Source organism: Ursus americanus, chromosome 7, assembly GCF_024610735.1.
Source record: "Ursus americanus isolate L20-20 chromosome 7, mUrsAme1.1.p, whole genome shotgun sequence".
NCBI classification, from domain to species: domain Eukaryota; kingdom Metazoa; phylum Chordata; class Mammalia; order Carnivora; family Ursidae; genus Ursus; species Ursus americanus.
Window position 1 is genome coordinate 11,168,036 of NC_142133.1, and position 18,253 is coordinate 11,186,288.

At 36.9% G+C, this 18,253-nt stretch overlaps 1 protein-coding gene across 5 annotated transcripts in view; it reads left to right on the plus strand.

The window, feature by feature from the left end:
* The window catches only part of MGAT4A (alpha-1,3-mannosyl-glycoprotein 4-beta-N-acetylglucosaminyltransferase A), a 118,962-nt gene that overhangs the window by 35,798 nt on the left and 64,911 nt on the right, over positions 1-18,253 (plus strand). For 4 of the 5 annotated variants that reach the window (XM_045771838.2, XM_045771835.2, XM_087863330.1 and 1 more), the window contains 2 exons: positions 10,819-10,986; positions 13,161-13,301. In XM_045771838.2, the coding sequence (XP_045627794.2) occupies positions 10,819-10,986; positions 13,161-13,301 (309 nt within the window). The remainder of the gene's footprint in view (positions 1-10,818; positions 10,987-13,160; positions 13,302-18,253) is intronic. The other variant, XM_087863332.1, reaches the window with a different exon arrangement.

Here is an 18,253-nt window from a genome sequence, read left to right on the forward strand (position 1 = left end):
TGCACCACCCAGGCACCCCTGGATTATGTATTTTTAATCCACTCTATCAATCTCTCTTTTAATTGGTATTTTTAGACTATTAACATTTAATGTGATTAGTGATGTTAGGCTTTATAAAGTCTTGTCATTTTATTTTTAGTCACTATTCCCTCTTCTTCTGTTGCTTCCCTGTTTATTTTCCTAACTTCTCAAGGGTTGCTTGAATGTTTAAAAAATTGCATTATTATTTATCTGTAGTGTTTTGAGTGTATCCCTTTGTATAGATATTTTAGTGGTTGCTCTAGGTGTTATGCGTATATAACTTATTGCGATCTGCTGCTATTGGCATTTTATCAGTTTGAGTGAAATGTAGAAACTTACTGCCTTTAAAGCCCCTTTACCCTCCACAGTTTATAATTGTTTTAAAATATGTTCTCTACATCGAGAACGTACATAGACAATGTTCTACTTTTTGCTTTAACCACCAAACGTGATTTGGCAACCTTGAAAAGAGCAGCTATGTCTGTTGTGTTCACCCTGTTTTTGCTCTTCTGGTTCTTTCTTCCTTCCTGATGTTCCAAGATTACTTCTTTTATCCTTTCCATTTCAAGAACTTCCTTTAGCCATTTTTTTAGGGTGCGTTTGCTGATGAACATTTCCACTGGTTTTCCTTTGTCTGAGAATGTCTTGATTTGAGGGTTTTGCCAGATGCGGAATTTTTTTTTTTTCTTTTTTCTGTACTTGAAAAATGTCATGCCACTTCTTTCTGGCTGCCATGATTTCTGAGGAGAAATCTGCAGTTATTCAAATTATTATTTTTTTTCCCAGTAGATAATGTGTCATGTCTCTGGCTGCTGTCAAGATTTTTTCTTTGTCTCTAGTTTTCTGAAGTTCATTCATGGTATTTCTTGATATAGGTTTCTTTGAGCTTATCTTTTTTGTTATTTTCTCAGCTTCTGACATCTTTATGTGTGTTGACATCTTTTGCCAAATTTGGGAAATTCTAGCAGTTATTTTTTCTAATATTTTTCCCATCCCATTCTCTTTGATTTTTTCCTTCTGGGACGCTGTTGACAGGAATGTTAGATCTTAGATCTTTTGTTATAGTTTCAAACGTCCCTGAGACTGTTAAAAATTTTTTTTCTGGCCTGTTTTCTCTTTGTTGTTCAGATTGGGCAATTTTGGTTGTCTTTCTCAAGATTCACTGACACTTTCTTCTTTCTTCTTCATTCTGCTCTTCAGTCCAGACATTAAATTTTTTAAATTTCAGTTACGGTATTTTCTGTTTTAAAATTTTCATTTGTTTCTATAACTCTGTCTTCTATTTCTTTGCATAGGGTTTCTTTCTTTTTCTTCATTTTTTTAAAATTTGCCTGTTGAAACATTTTTACAATGATCGCTTTAAAATCTTTATCAGATAATTCCAGCATCTGTGTCATCTTGGTATTGGCATGTACTGATTGTCTTTTCTCTTTCAGGTTGAGATTTTCCTGATTCTTAGTATGATGGGTGATTTTTCAGCTATCCAGGCCAGGGCATTTTGGCTATTATGTTATGAGACTCTGGGTCTTGTTTAACTTGTCTGTCTTAGCTGGCCTTTTCTCTTTCTTTTTTCTTTCTTTCTTTCTTTCTTTCTTTCTTTCTTTCTTTCTTTCTTTCTTTCTTTCTTTCTTTCTCTTTCGATTTTATTTGAGAGAGAGACAGAACATGATCAGGGAGAGGGGCAGAGGGAGAAGGAGAGAGACAAGCAGACTCCCCACTGAATGGGGAGCCTGATGTGGGGCTCGATCCTAGGACCCCGAGATCATGACCTGAACTAAAGTCAGATACTTAACCGACTGAGCCACCCAGGTGCTCTTTAACTGATCATTTCTGACACCATTTTTAGATTTGGAGGGAAGGTGGAGATACCCAGTGGGAAGGGGCTCCTCATTACTGTTGTGCACGGGTAGGAGATTGATTCCCTATTAGTCCTCTGATGGCACCAGCTTTGGCTGGCAGAGGGGGAAGTACCCTGTTACTGCTTTCCATGTGGCCTCTACTGATAATGCATTGCAGGGGGCACATTACTGCTGAAAGGTAATGTAAGTCCTCACTCTTCACACAGTCTTTTCCTTTTCCTTTTTTTTTTTTTTTTTAAGATTTATTTATTTATTTTAGAGAAAAAGAGAGCATGAGGGGCAGAGGGAGAGAGAATCTGAAATAGACTCTATGCTGAGCATGGAGCCTGTTGGGCTTGATTTCATGAGCCCAAGATCATGACCTGAGCTGAAACCAAGAGTTGGACGCTCAGCTGACTGTACCACCCAGATACCCTGCACACAGTCTTTTCTGATATCACCCTGGTGTGTGTGTGTGTGTGTGTGTGTGTGTGTGTGTGTGTGTGTGTGTGTACACACAGGGGTAGAGGTCTAGACTCCATGATTGGCTTTTGCCAGTGGGGTGGAGATGGGACCATGATTATTTTCATGGTTTTTGGTCAGAAATATAGTAGTTATTGTCTAAAAGTTTTCTCTGTTGCTAGGTTGCTCCATCCTTAGTCCTTTGTCTGGAGAGAGCAAGTTTTTCTTGGGGTGTTTTTGTGTGCTCCTGTGGTGTTTCCAGGATGCTGATTTCTCCAGTACTTAATCTGGAATATATGAAGTAAAAAGAAGAGACTCAGAGAACTCGCTGCTGTATTGTTCCTTGGGTTTCACTGTCCCCTCTATCTGGCTTCTTCTACTTTTGAGTCTTCTTTGTATTTGTGATATGTAATGTCCAGGGTTTTTACTATACTTAGTGGGAAGTCTAGGGGGATCTCTGTTTTGACCTGTAACTGGCAGTCTTGCTCTTGAACTTGATAAAATTCATCCATGATATTGTCATCCGAAGAGTCTTAGTCTGAGATTTCACTTCTATAATCAATTTCACCAACATTATTGGAGTTTAGAGTGACATTCCCTGTCTCTCCACATTCATTTTCTGATTTATCGAGTAATTATGAAATGTTTTCCTTATTTATTTATTTATTTAGCCATTGCGGTTCCAAGAAGGAAGAACCCTAAATTCTCAAGTGAGACAAAAAACAACAAAATTAGTGTCTCCAGGCAAGTGGGACCACTTATGTCCATTGGAGAAAAAAGTCCTCAGTAATTTAAAACAAACACAGTAGAGAAGGTGGGGATATTGCAGGGTGGATGGGGGGAATGAGGGTAACATGAAAAAAGAAAGAGGTGAGAGATGTGAAGTTTGTGGATGAAAATGAGAAGTCCAGAAAGAAACACAAGAATTTGGGAAGGGTTTTGCAGAAGAGTATTAGGAGAGAAAGGTGGAAAATAAGAAACAAGAGGAAAGTAAAGAGTGAGGGAAGAAGAAAGCATGAAATAGATCATAATAGGAATAACCAGATCTAGCCAGGGAGATACGGAAAGAGGGCATGGTGTTTGTTGGTAGGGTAGCGTCCATAGCGTAGGACTGGCTAATGGTCAGTATTCTGCTTTTTAAATAAAGATGATTCTGATGTAGAATGTAATGCTCTGTCTGGAGTGATTCTTCGAGGGAAAATACATACCATTGTATCTTTTAGAATACAATTTTTCCTTTGGGAACAAAGCACTTCTTTGGAAAACGTCTGCTAGTAAGTTTAAGTACTCAAGGAATAGAGTTCGTAACTGTCTGATAATTTTTACTCCAAGCTCCTTATAGCTTGTTGAGTTTTTAAAAATCAGGTTTAATAAAATTATTGTTGATATATTTTGAAAGTAAAGAATGGTTATAAACATACGGCTAAGTATACTGTAGTAAGCATTATCCTAAGTTATGCAATTTACTGTTTTTTCGTCTCATTTCACTATGATAATGGAATTTGGGACGTAAGGATAATTGCTGAAAAGAGATTGCCCTGTCCTCCAAGAAATTGAGGAAAATGATTTGCAGCTATTTAGATTAAGAAAATATTTCTAGGAGTTTGTCGGAAGTATATGCAGCACTATTTGATTATCTTAAGGGATTGTGCTTCAGTGGATAGATTTTAACTCTTAATAAACCTCTACCTGGAAGTCTGTTTTGAATGACATTGTTAATGATTATATTACTTAGGGGACAATTCACAAAAAGTGATTTTATTCCAGAAAACTTCTCAACCATAGCTTATCTGGTATTCATTCACTAGTTAGGATTCTGTTTTGTAAGCATAGTGAAAACATTATGTAGGGGAACAAAGGAATTTTACTCATTGTTTTAATTTAAATAAAGTATATGATTCTGTATATCTATGAGCTCCATTTTCCCTTTTGAGTTTAGAATCCATGCTTATATGGTGGATCCTGAGTGGAATACTCCAGAAACAGGGGATGATTTGGTAATTCTACATAATTCTTAAGAGGACCTTGGAAGTAGGTGTCGACTGGCTATTTTGAAACCCCTCTGTGCCCCAAGTGTAATCTTGAGGATTATGTCCTGAACATTTTAATGACCCCCTTCTGTCCACCGATCCCTTAACATGTAAGCCAGAGAGAGGAGAAGCAGCTAGTAGATAGTAGAGCAGAACTACACAAATTTCCAGGCTGCTTGAGTCTAGACCTACTTTGGGGACAGTATTGTTACCTCAGTGCTGCTCATGGGTGTCTCAGCATCACCTTGGAGCTTGTTTGAAGTCTTTTTTTTTTTTTTTTTTTAAAGAGAGGTGGGGCAGAGGGAGAAAGAGAGTCTTATGCAGGCTCCTCGCCCAGCATGGCGCCCGACGTAGGGCTCCTATCACAACCCTGAGATCATTACCTGAGCCGAAGTCAAGAGTCGGATACTTAACCAACCGAGCCACCCAGATGCCCCGCTTGTTTAAAATTCTTAAGCACCGTGTCAGACCTGAATCAAAATCTCTGGAGGTGGGGTCCAGAATTTTGTGTTTTAACAATTTCTTCCAGGTGGTTCTTATGCATGGGAATGTTAGAGAATGAGATACCTTGTCTTGTTTGTAACTTTTAGCTATATCCATTCTAATTAGAATTGTCTGTTCAAATTCTGTTCGACCTATGTCATTTGGACTCCTGCTCCGTTGTCTTTTGGCTTTTCTACACTAGTTCTTCTAAACCCTTTCTGAATTCAGTTCTTTTATTTTTTAAGAGATTTTTAAATGGTATCTTAGTGTGGTTTTGATTTGAATTTCCCTGATGGCTAATGAAATTGAGCTACCCTATGACCCAGCCATTGCACTACTGGGTATTTACCCCAAAGATACAGATGTAGTGAAGAGAAGGGCCATATGCACCCCAATGTTCATAGCAACATTGTCCACAATAGCTAAATCGTGGAAGGAACTGAGATGCCCTTCAACAGATGACTGGATTAAGAAGTTGTGGTCCATATATACAATAGAATATTACTCAGCTATCAAAAAGAACGAGTTCTCAACATTTGCTGCAACATGGATGGCACTGGAGGAGATAATGCCAAGCAAAATAAGTCAAGCAGAGAAAGACATTATCATAGGGTTTCTCTCATCTATGGAACGTAAGAACTAGGAAGATCGGTAGGGGAAGAAAGGGATAAAGAAAGGGGGGTAATCAGAAGGGGGAATGAAGCATGAGAGACTATGGACTATGAGAAACAAACTGAGGGCTTCAGAGGGGAGGGGGTGGGAGAATGGGATAGGCTGGTGATGGGTAGTAAGGAGGGCACGTATTGCATGGTGCACTGGGTGTTATACGCAACTAATGAATCCTCGAACTTTACATCAGAAACCAGGGATGTACTGTATGGTGACTAACATAATATAATAAAAAAACATTAAAATAAAAAAAAAGATTTTTAAATGGGAAACTGCCCATAATTTCATCTGGGCTTTCTTTTTTAAAAAAATGTTTGTCTAAGAATGATGAATGTGAGGGGAAGTGTTTTTCAAAGGCAATGACTTCTGAAAAGTAAAGCTTGTCAAATTGTGGAATATATTTCTAAGGGAGTTCCTCATAAATAAATATTTATCTGTTTGAAATAATTCATTGTAGTACTAAAGGATAGAGGGATGGACCACAGTACTTATCAACATTCTTCCCAGTGCTAGAATTTTATTGTTTAATGTATTTTAAAATTAAGAAATTTAAAAATGGTTTAACTTTTGGTAATTTTAATTTTAATATAAAAAGCCAGTTTTTAATGTTAGCTCATAGAATTCAGTAGTATCCCCTACATCTTGATAATAAAGAGGTACTATTGTTTGAAAAATGAAGTTTTTTGTTCTGTTTTTATATATTATGTATTGGGTATTTGTTTTTAGTACCTTTTGTTTGTGTTAATTTTTCATCTATATTGTTCACACATTTTTAAATTGTTGAGTCCAAAGCTGTGATTTTTAAATTATTTAACCATGTGAAATTGACATTTTTGTCAAAAATGATCAAATATCAGCAGTTTCATATGGTTCAACCTAATAAGTGTTTGAGACCCTAAAGGTATACTTTTCCCAGGAAAACTGGCTTGATTATTTGCTTTGAAGGAATTAAAGTGGTCTCTTTGGAAATTTTGTTTCAGAGTCTTAGATTCACGCAACATGATTTGTACTTTCATTGTTTCATCTGGATATATGATTTTCTGCAATTAACAAAAGTTATATTAACTTTTACAATAAAAACAAAACAAATAAAACTAGGCACTTCCCAGTAAGATGATAGTATAAGCGTTCCCACAAGGTTTCCTGCCAATCCCCCAATAGAAACTGAAGGGAATGATTAAAGAAAAGCAAAAATAAGAATTGTGTTACTAATGTTGAGAACAGAGAATTGTCAAACATGTTATCATTAATTTGAAGGGATTTTTTTTGGTCTATTCTGAAGTTTGAACTGAACTCCTGGGATGATACATCACTCTCCTCAAGGGAGCAGTGTAATACTATGGGAAATAGAGGTAGAGAAAATTCTAGAAGTCACTAGTGAGCCTGTGTTTGGGTAGATGACGGAGGATGTACTGCACTCGTAGGAGAGCTGTGGGGAGATTATATGTCACTCCTTTCTGTTGAGAGGAGCCAACAGCGTTCTGTGGTATTCCTAGCAGATCTTGCCGAGGGCTTTACCACACATACTCTGTCATTGACATGGTGTGAAGTATGGACTTGCTCTGATATCATGGAGAGAATCCTTTTAATATAGAAACCAAGGATGGATGTGAGAGATGGGAAATGACCCATTTGGGGCCGTTTCGTAGCTGTGGGCTTTGGGCTAACAACAGCACTAGCATCTGGGCTGAAAGAAAATACTTAGGACTTGATCCAGCACTTCATGGGCCCAAGGGATCTTTCCAGAAGCGTGGCCAGGTCACCTCAAAGCAGGGCAGTGTTTTGGAATTAGGGATGGGGGCATTTCTCTGCTGGTACTGGTTACTCTCCCTGCTTGGTGAAGCTGGCCTCTGGGAAGGTGGTTTCATAAAGTACCAAGAAAATGTGTAAAGGGACAGAGACTGCGCTCAGGTCCATATCCCGTGTTCCCAGTCAAGCGCTGTGAAAAGCCCTAACCTGTATGCCATCCAGTCCTCCAGCTTACTTTTTAAAAACTTGTTTTTTTTTTAAAGTTTCAAACAAGAACTGTTACCAGGGCAGTGCAAAATGACTTTTCTATACATTTCCTCTATTGTGACTATTTTGCCTCTATCATCTTTCTATATGTAGATAATTCATTTGTTTTTAGGAATATTTGGGTATAAATTACAGAAATCATGCCTTTTTACCCCTAATTTAATGTCGATTTCCTAGGAACAAGGAACTCTGCTATGAGTATCCAATTTAGGGAATTTAACATTGATATAATATCTAGTCTATAGCCCGTATTCTGCTATTCTTTTCCAGTAATGTTCTTTGTAGCGTGTAGTTTTTCTGGTCCAGGATTCAGCCAGGACTGCACTTGCCTTGAGTTGTCTCATCTCCTTTAGTCCCTTCATCTGCGGCAGTTCCTCACAAGCCTTTGTCTTCGATGACCTTGACATTTTTTTTATAGTACCAGCTTTTTGTTTTGTACCTTGTCTCTCAGTTTGGATGCGTCTGATGTTTCCTCGAGATTAGACTCAGATTATGCATTTTTGGCAGGAATACCGCGCGAACGAGGCGTGTCCTCCGCGCCTCGCATCAGGAGGCACCTCACGTCCGTTTTCTGGCTGCTGAGGTAAACTTTGATCGCTTAAGAAAGATGTCTGCCACGTTTCTCCTGGTAAAACCAGCATGTTTTGCCCTGTGTAAATGCACGAGTACTTTGTAGGGAGACGCTCTGAGGTGGCATATCTATCCCGTTGCTCAGCACGCTTCCCCCCGCCAGTCTTAGCGTCCATTTTCAGTTCTTGCCTGAATCAGTCATTGCTGTGATGGTTGCAGAATGGTGATTTTTCCAACATTCATCATTCCTTCTACATTTAGTGGTTGGCATTCTGCTCTAAGAAACCCATCTCCCTCATCTGTTACTATCGATATTTGTTTCGTACTTAAATTGCCCCCAATCTGGTGACGAGCCCCTCAGGTCCCTTGCTGTGCCCTTTTGACAAGTCCTGTGGTGTTTTTTGTTTTTAAATAGTGTTTTCTTACTGTACACCAGATTGTTTTAGGTTCGTCTTAAACTTATTTTCCAGAGAGTTTTAATTCTCTTTTGGGTGGGTGATGTCAAGAAACCACACCCTCAGCACTGCGTGAGTGTTCAGGAGAGGATTTTAACTTGCTCACGTGAAGAGGGAGGAACTGAAGGGACCGTTGACCTGTGCTGATTTTGGACACAGCCTGCTTGGTGTCACCGGCTCTTGTCTGCACTCTCTGGACCTGGCAGTCCACACTGCTTTAATTTCTATAACCTTCTAGTGTGTTCTGATCTCAGAGCAAATTCCCCCTTATTGTTTGTTTTTTTTTTTCCCTCTTTAAACACATTCTCTCCTCTAGGTGAATTTTAGAATCACATATAAAAGGTCATATTCCAAAAGAGTTTCATTATTCTTTTGAAAGGTATTGAATTGAATTTATTATTTAACTTAGGGTAGAATTTATCCTTTTTACAAGTTTGAGCCTTCTCACTAAGGATTGAGATGACTTCATTTACTCTTTTGGTAGAGGTGTCCGTAAGGGGTTTGTAGTTTTCATTGCATGAATCTTGGGTATCTCTTGTTATCAATGTTACAGTTTTTGTTAGAGTATAATTGTTTATACTTTTGTGTTTGTGAATAGTATCTTTTTGACATTTCTTTTATTTAACGCATTTATGCATATGGATAAGTGCCTAAACTATGAATGTATAATAACAAATTTTATTGGACCCCTACCCAGGTCAGTCGTTAGGACCTTGATGGTGCCTCGAAGCTCCCTATCTGCCCGACCTAATCACAGCCTGCTTTTTCCTTCCTTCCCTCCTAAAGCCAGCAGGTTAAGGGGGAATACAGCTGCTTACGTGGCTGTCATTGTTCAATATAAGGAAGAATGATGGTTGAGCAGGACAGACTTTTTTTTTCCCCTGCCACAAAATTTTGAAGAGGTGTTTACTCTGTGGGCTTTTGTGTAAGGGACAAGGAACAACATCATTGCCTGTTTTTAAGACTAACTTTATGAAACATGCCGATTTATTTTTTGTAAGTCTGTTTCTTATTGTGTCTATCCTTGAATAAAGCAGAGATAATGATATTAAATAAAAAGTGGTCTTTCTAAAGTGTGTTTTGTTGAGATGTCAAAATAGTAGCCCTGGATTATCTAGCTTGATACAGAAGTTGAAAACCATTGTTCGGGTTTCTCTTAGTTTAATGAGGTTGTGGAAATTGCTCATATTACTCCCAGAGCCTCAGCTATCTTTCAGCATTGCTGATCGAGATTAATGAATGCTTTTTCTTTCACCATCTCTTAGATTTTGATGTCAGGTTCTGTCCTTAGGCCTCTTCTCACTGTGCACTTTGTCTTTCTGAGCTGTCTGATACTGTTGTTTCAAATGCCTACATTTATCCTCATAAAATCCTCTTTTATTTCCCAGACTGAGGTTTTCCTGACCTGTGATTCTCTCAAATTAAAATGGATGACTTTTAACTGGGGTCATCCCAGTTTATTTTACATCTGTCTGATAGAGTGTTTAGGAATCAGGAATTTGGCCAAAGTCTGGCCTAGGGAAATGTTTGCAGAATAGGAAGTACAGTGGAAACACCCTATGGAAATAAATGATTATGCTATAAAAGAGGCAATAATCATTTTATTATTCGATATATTATCATCAGTTTCAATACTTCATCTCTCCATCTTCTTAATACAAACAAGTTGTTCGAACCTTTTGAGAAATGATGTTAGTATTATGCTTGAAGTGTTAATTCTAAAAACTTTTGTCCTTTTCTCCCTATCTTTACATTTTGTAAGTGCTAAGTAGAAAGTGCTTGCATTCTTACAGATGTTAGGAGCAACAGATGAACACAGGGGAAGGGAAGGAAAAATAAGACAAAAACAGAGAGGGAGACAAACCATGAGAGACTCTGAACTATAGGGAACAAACTGAGGGTTGCTGGAGGGGCAGTGGGTGGGGGATGGGAGCACTTGATGGAATGAGTACTGGGTGTTATATGCACCTAATGAATCACTAAATTCTACCCCTGAAACTAATAATACACTATATGTTTACTAAGTCGAATTTAAATTTAAAAAAATTTAAAGAAAGTCTCAGGAAAAAAAACCTGCTTTCTAACGCTAAAACAAACAAACATTACATTATGGAGGCTTTGTTATATATAACTGGTTAGGGCTCTTTTTTATTTTCAGTTCTCTATCAATACATAAATGAATATCTCTTTCTGGGAAATTTGACTTTAAAATTTCTGATCTTACAGTTATATGTTTTTTTTTAAGATACTAAAAACTTTTGGTTTTGCTTCTAGAAAAACTGATTGCTTATCAACGAGAGTTTCTTGCCTTGAAAGAACGTCTTCGAATAGCTGAACATAGAATCTCACAACGCTCTTCTGAACTAAATGCCATTGTACAACAGTTCAAGCGTGTAGGAGCAGAAACAAATGGAAGTAAGGATGCATTAAATAAATTTTCAGGTACAAATGATATTTTTAGTTATATTATAAAAATATATTTTCAAAGGGTTATGTGAAATAATTTATTTGAGAGTTGTATGAGGTAGCTTATCAACCAGCATTTACTACTGTTATCAGAGAGAAACATCACACAAAACTTTCCTATAATGGTAAATTATAAAACAATTTTTATTAATTGCCAAATTTGATTTTAAGAGAGTAATGTAATATTGATTTAGATTTCAGTTGTATAAATTTCACTGACAATAGCAAAAAGCCAGATCTTTAAAAAACATATTCCAAATGAGATTAAAATTTAATTTTGTGTTTTTATGTTGTGACTTGTATGGACCTCAGACTCTGGAGAACCTTTGAGCTATTTGAAGCAATTAGTACTCTTATCTCTGACTTATAAAAAAAAATTGGTTTTATTACAGTGTGTACTTTCGGGGGTATCTGATCTGTTCCTTCTCTAAGAACTTGTGGTTAGAGTAAGATGAATGCCAGTTATTCTCTCTCTGTTTTGTGCTTTTCTTAGTCTAATAATTAAATTGACATATGTATGTAATCGCCTCAAAATTTATGTAATCTTTCAAGATTAATACACTTTTTCATTTAGCAGCATCTTTTCCCATCCTTTGTCATTCATTCCTCTTGTCTTAGATTCACTACCTGACCTTGTTTTTAAATTTTCATGCTCTGTGCTTGCCCTCCTGATTGTGAAATGTATGTCATGGCACGGTAACATTTAAAATTATGGAATGGTGTAGGTAATAAAAAATCACTCATAAGCCTGCTGCCAAGTGATTTAACATTTTGTGTTTCCTTCTAGTCTTTTTTCCATTTATGTTTTTCTTCCAAATTGTGATTGTGTGTTAAAGCCTCATTTTTACTTTTGGAATAAGGCTATTAGCATTTTACTACGTCATTGAATATTCTTCGGAAATGCCATTTTCAATGGCTGTATGTTAGTTAACCATATACCATAATGTGTTAAATGTTTTTCTACTACTAGGCAAATAGGATTTTCCTGTGTCGTTTTTTCTCCCCAATTTATAACACTGCGATGAATGTCTTTGTGTATAAATTGGTCACATTTCTGGTAGCCCTTCGTTATTTCATTAAATTATGACTTCCCTTAAAAACAAGGATCTATGTTTTGATGACTGTTCATTTCTAAACACATGACACAGTGGCTGGGACAAAATAGATCATCACTGAATATTTACTGAGTGCATAAAAGTGAAATTCCTAAAAGGGAAATTATTGATTAATAATGCAGACATGTTTTAGGTTTTTTCGATGCCCTTCTGAATAGCTGAAACATATATCACATTATCACCAATATTTAATATTACTATTTAATCTTATGCTAAGTTGATAGGTTGAAATTGGTGTCTTGTAATTTACAATTGTTTCTTATGAGATTAAATGTTAATTTTATTAAATGTTAATATAACAGTTATTTGCATTTCTTTTGTGAATTTTTGTTTCTTGTCACATTTTTAATGGAGTTTTCATAGAGTTTTGCATGAAATCTTCAAGGCTTTAGGTCCTTACTGCTAACTTCTGTATTTAAAAGATTAAATTATAATATAGTTGGAACTTTAAAACAATATTGCTTACTAGATTTTTTATTTCATATTATATTAAAGGATTCATTAACTCTTCCAAGAAAAATGGAAAAATTATTTGGAAGTTAGGATCTCTACGGAGCATTCTCAAATTGTGCTGTTTAAATTATTGTACTTGTATTTTTTTTTTGGAAAAAAAAATCTTCCATGTGAAAATTCAGTAAAATAGAATAGCATAAGGAAAGTGAAAGTTATTGGTGGTGAACATGCTTATTGCATTTTCATAAACAGGTGGCATGTTGAGAGTGTCCTGCAGGGCCTGAGTTCTGAACTCAGGCAAGTGATGAAAGCATTCTACCTTTTCACGGTACTGTGGCTTCTTTGGAGTGCTGTCAACATCGGGACTCTGAGACTTTGGTTGAGCAAGTGTCCTTTTTCATTTTAAATGGAGATCTTATTCACCAAAGTATGAAATTAGGAAAGAAAATTCCTTAGTTCTAGTTCTCATAATATATGAGAATGCTCCCTAAAAGGCACAAATTTTTACTGCTGTATTTGTAAAATCAGCAACTTGTGTTAAGTAAGGCAGTCCTGTGCATTAATTATGCTTTTCTGTTTTAGATAATACCCTGAAGCTATTAAAGGAGTTAACAAGCAAAAAATCTCTTCAAGTGCCAAGTATTTATTATCATTTGCCTCATTTATTGCAAAATGAAAGAAGCCTTCAGCCTGCTCTGCAGATCGGTAATGGAAGAACAGGAGGTAAGTTTATTTTGTTTCTTACTGTGGTTGTACTGCTGCTGTTAATTGGATCTTGGAGTATAACATTGACCATCAGAAGCCTGGCAGGTCAAAGAAGAAAAACTCCCTCTCTCTGCATAATAACTTAGAACTCATTTACGTTCAAAGGGGTTAGATATTTTTCTCCATGATCAGAGTATAGAGCTGGAAAGCGTCATGAGAAATCTGGTGTAAGCCCCATCTCCGGGCAGAAAAATGTTTAAACCTTTTTAATTTTTCTGTTTTAAAAAATTTGAAATGACTTTTTTTTTCTTGTGTCTTCTTTCAACAGTAGTAGCTCTCACAGTCTCATCAAGAGAGGTTTTCTGATGTTTGCCCCTGCTTTTTCTTAGAGAGCTGGAAGACATATAATCACTTTCGTTTAACCTTTCAGGCAATAATAGAAATACTTCGGGTTGCTTTTTTTTTTTTTTTTCTAATATAGCGAAAAGATGGTTTATTGCATATTTTTTCCCTCTTGTTAGAACTGCCAGAGCTTGAATTTTCCTTGTGGGCTCTACTTACTGTTCTTTCATGATTTTTATTCCTCGATGTTGACTTTGTTAATCTTTTCTTTGGAGATTTTAAAATGTAGATAGCAAAATATCATTTTGCTCTCCTAGTAAGTCTTTTGTCTTTTGTTAAAGCCATTGCTTGATAGATAATGAAATTCATCTTTGTGATAATGTTTTTGAAGAGCCGATTTAATCTGCTTTTGATTCAGCACGATTCTTAGGTATTTTACTTTTGTGTGTGTGTGTGGCATTTTCTCATTTGATCTATTAGCATAAGCTTTTATATTTGTCTTTTTTTAGTTCTGCCATCTTTCTACTTTATGAATCATTTAAAATTGCACACTGCCTTCCTAAGGAAGTGATAATTCTTAAAATATCATATTCAGACTAACTCATTCTTCCATTTCCGTATTGATTCAATAAATATTTATCCAGCAGGTGCTGGATGTACAAAGACTAGATGTGTGGTGTACTCTAAATTATTTTCTTCAGAACATTGATCATTAATTATTTCTGAAGTTGATATCATATCTCTTCCTTTAATAATCACTATTTGGGTCAGATGTCTCAGTCATTTAGTACAGTTGTTGGTTTAGACGATGTCTTCATTAGTAAGAATAGCAAATGAAAAGAAATATAGGTATTTTTAAAGTCATGTAAAACTTCAGAACATCTAAAAGGTTCTCCTATAGTAGCTCATTGTTTTGTGACTGTGACATTCTCTTACTTTTTGAAGATACTTATTCCATCCCATTTGCTTATGACTTAATCACAAGTATAATGAAATCTTGGTCAACCAGATTTACACTAGTTAATATTGTTACTAATCTGGCACTATTTTTGAGAGATAGACAAAGCAGACAACTTGGAAAAAACAAGAAAACCCTCAGATTTACATTAAAATCATCTTCCTAAATCCTTAAGCAGTGGATCTTAACATTTTTAGAGTCACAGAACCCTTTGGCTATCCTAGGAAAGCTGCACACTTTCTACTTAGAAAAAGGCACATAGAGAAAGTAATTCCATATGTAATTTCTGGGATTTTGTGGAACTGCAAATCTTTTTAGGGACTTCATATTAAGAACTTTTGGAGTTTTGTTGTTGTTATTATTTTAAGATTTAATTACTTATTGAGAGAGAGAGCACGAGCAGGGGGAGGGGCAGAGGGAAAAGCATACTCTCTGCTGAACAGCGTGCTCCATGCAGGGCTCGCTTGATCCTAGGACCCTGGGATTCTGACCTGAGCCGAAGGCAGATGCTTAACCAACTGAGCACCCAGGTGCCCCTTTTGTTTTTTATATCAAAGAAAAACTGCTTCTTGCTAAAAATTCTGTTCTTCAGTAGTCAGGCTGATTAAATAAGGAACAGCACTCAGACCATTAAGTCTTCCTAAGACTCAAGAGGGAGAATGTGTTCCAGGCAGCTACTGACTGTCTAAAGAGGAGCTTGAATTCCTTTGTGAAGAACTAAAAATTGCCAGCCCACCCTACCCACACCATATCTAGATCTTTCCATGAAATTTGCAGGCTGCAACAAATAGATCCAGCAACTACAGATGGGTAAAAGGGCATACTGTACAACTAGGGTTACAAAATATTTAAGGAAATCCACATTGTGAATACTTACTACTCAAGGCAATTGAATTGGCAGAGCAAGAGAATATGATTTAGAAATTACACATGATCAATAGATTTTAGAGGGGTGAGAGGCTAGTTCATAAAGGATCAATTGGATCTCTCTGTGTTCTAATTTCATTGACTATATTTAAACTTTCCATACAGATGGAGTAATAAGCGGAGGAGGCACAGCTGAAGATCAGATCAGCAATCTGAAAGATTGAGCTTTGTAGTTTTTCTAGAATGCTGCCTAAAAGGCACAAAGAACTGGGGTAGACCAAAATTCTAATACCGATCTACTAGAAATTTCAGAAGGAGAGAAGGGAGTGGAGAGAGGAAATAACCGAATATATAACAGAAGAAAATTTCTTGAAAGAAACTCAGAGCTCTTCAGATTCAGGGCCCATGTAGTGCTGAGCAAGATGGCTGAAGAAAGACCCTCCACAGGTTACCTACCAAAATGGCGTTACTGATTGGTAGAGGACAGCAGGTTGTTCTTGTGCTGAAGTGAAAAAAAATCCATGGGTGCCTACTATGTGCCAGGTACTTTGCCGGGTACTTTGGTGCACAAAACTAGATGTGGTTCCTAGTGTTGTAGAACTTCGATCTAGTAAAGGAGAATGCATGAGTCAAATAATCAATTTTGTAAATAATTGTATGTTACAACCTTAACTGGTGATGTAGAGGATGCCTTGAGAATACATAAAAGGGGCATTTGCCTCAATTAAGAATTTCAGGGAAGCCTTAAAAATGCATTTGACCCGAGATCAGTGCACTATGCAGTTACTGGTGAAGGTGGGTGTATTCATTGCTTAATTTTGCTGTAAAAATTACCACAAACCCAGTGACCTAAAACAGCATAAGCTTATTCTCTTCTAGTTTTGGTGGCCAGAAGTCCTAAAATCGATGTGTTGACTAGGCTGTGTTCCTTCTGAAGCTCTGGGGCATAGTCCACTTCTTACCTTTTCTGGCTTCTTGAGGCTGGCTGCATTCATTAGTACCCCTTCCTTCATCTGCAGATCTCTCTGTGACTCTGACCTCTTGCTTACATTGTTGCATCTCCTCCTCTCACAGACTCTCCTACCTTCCTCTCATAAGGACCCTTGTGAGTTCATTAGGCTCACCTGGGTAATCCAGGATAACCTTCCAGTCTCAAGATCCTTAATCACATCCACAAAATCCCTTTGGCCATGTTAGGTAATATATTCACAAATTCCAGGAATCAGGACATGGACATGGTAGGTACATAATCACGGCTACCATATGGGAGAAAAAAAGTATTCTGGAAAATGAGAACAGCATCACGAAAGCCCTGTAATGGAGGGGAGTGTGGAATGTTCTAGAAAATGAAAGAAGGTCACTGTAGATGAAGTGTAGAGTGAGGGGAAACATGGAATAAGTAAGATGAGACTAAAGATGTATTGGAGCCAGACAACGCAGGACCTTGCAGACCATCTTTGAATTTGGGCTTTTACCTAAGAGCAGAAAGAAGCCACTGAAGGGTTTTAAGCAGGACTTATTTAGGATGACTTTATAAGATGTAAATTTTGCAAAGACCACATTTGCTGCAATGGGAAGAATAGTTGAATTTGTGTGCAGGAGAGTAGATGTGAAAGGCCCCAGTAATAGACTATTGTAGTGATCCCCTTGAGAAAGGACAGGTAACAGTGATAATAGCAGAGATGGGAAGAAGAGGATGGACAGAGGAGTTTGGAATGTATGGGGACATATATGGGAGGACATAGTGATGAATGAACTGTTTTTGTAGACTGAAACAGAGGATGTGGTCAAGGATTAAGTCTTAGGTTTCTGGGTCATGTATCTGAGTGGATGGTGGGTGCTCTCCACTGAGGTAGGGAACAGCGGTAAATATTTTTTAGCATTGGTTTGTGGGAAGATCATAACTTAAATCTAGATATGTTAAATGAAGAGGTAATTGTGAGTTATAGTGGAGGATAGTATGTTGAATATTCAGATCGTGGACTCAGATCTGAGTTAGATGTAATTTTATGGCTCATCATTTGTGAATAACCGATTGAATATATGGGGATAGTTAGGGCCTAAGACTGAGGCTTGAAGGTTTTCCAGAGTTAATTTTCAGGAAAGAGAAAGATAAAGCCAAGGAAGATGGAGAAGGTAAAGCTAGTCGGTAGAGGTAACAAATACATTCTCATGGAATATGAGGAAAGAAATGAGAAATAAATGACTAAAATCAAACCCTAAGGAAACATGATAGGCTAAAAATATTTGACTGACAATGAATGTTTTAAAAGAAAAGTAATTTAGTCATAACTGAAGGTACATTAGTGATTGAAGATGGAAAATGACAAATTTAGATTGTTCCTAAATTTTTCTTGATTTTAAAGGAAGTACTAGATTTTGAAAACTTCTCAGAAAAATTGAAGAAAACTGAAATAACAATAGTTGCTAGCTCTGTCCTATCTTATGACTGTATTTTAGATTGTACATAATAGATATATTACAGATGCTGCACAGTTAGTACTTGAATAGAAAATACCAGACAGTTAATAAAAGTACTTAGTCCAATCTTTCGGCTCTATTCCTTGGCCCACCTTGGTCCTCCCTAAAAGGACGACAGGGCCATGTTGTTCATGTTGCTGATGTATTTATTCTGAATTCTGCCTCCTTAGAATAAATACATTTTCTAGCTCGTAAGCCATAGAAGTACATTCTGGACCAGAAGAACAAATGGACCAGGAAGGGCAGTCTTACCTTGGGTCCAGAATGCAGGGAAAATTGTCTTATTCTGTGGTAATTTTGTGAATTACCACAAGCCTGGATA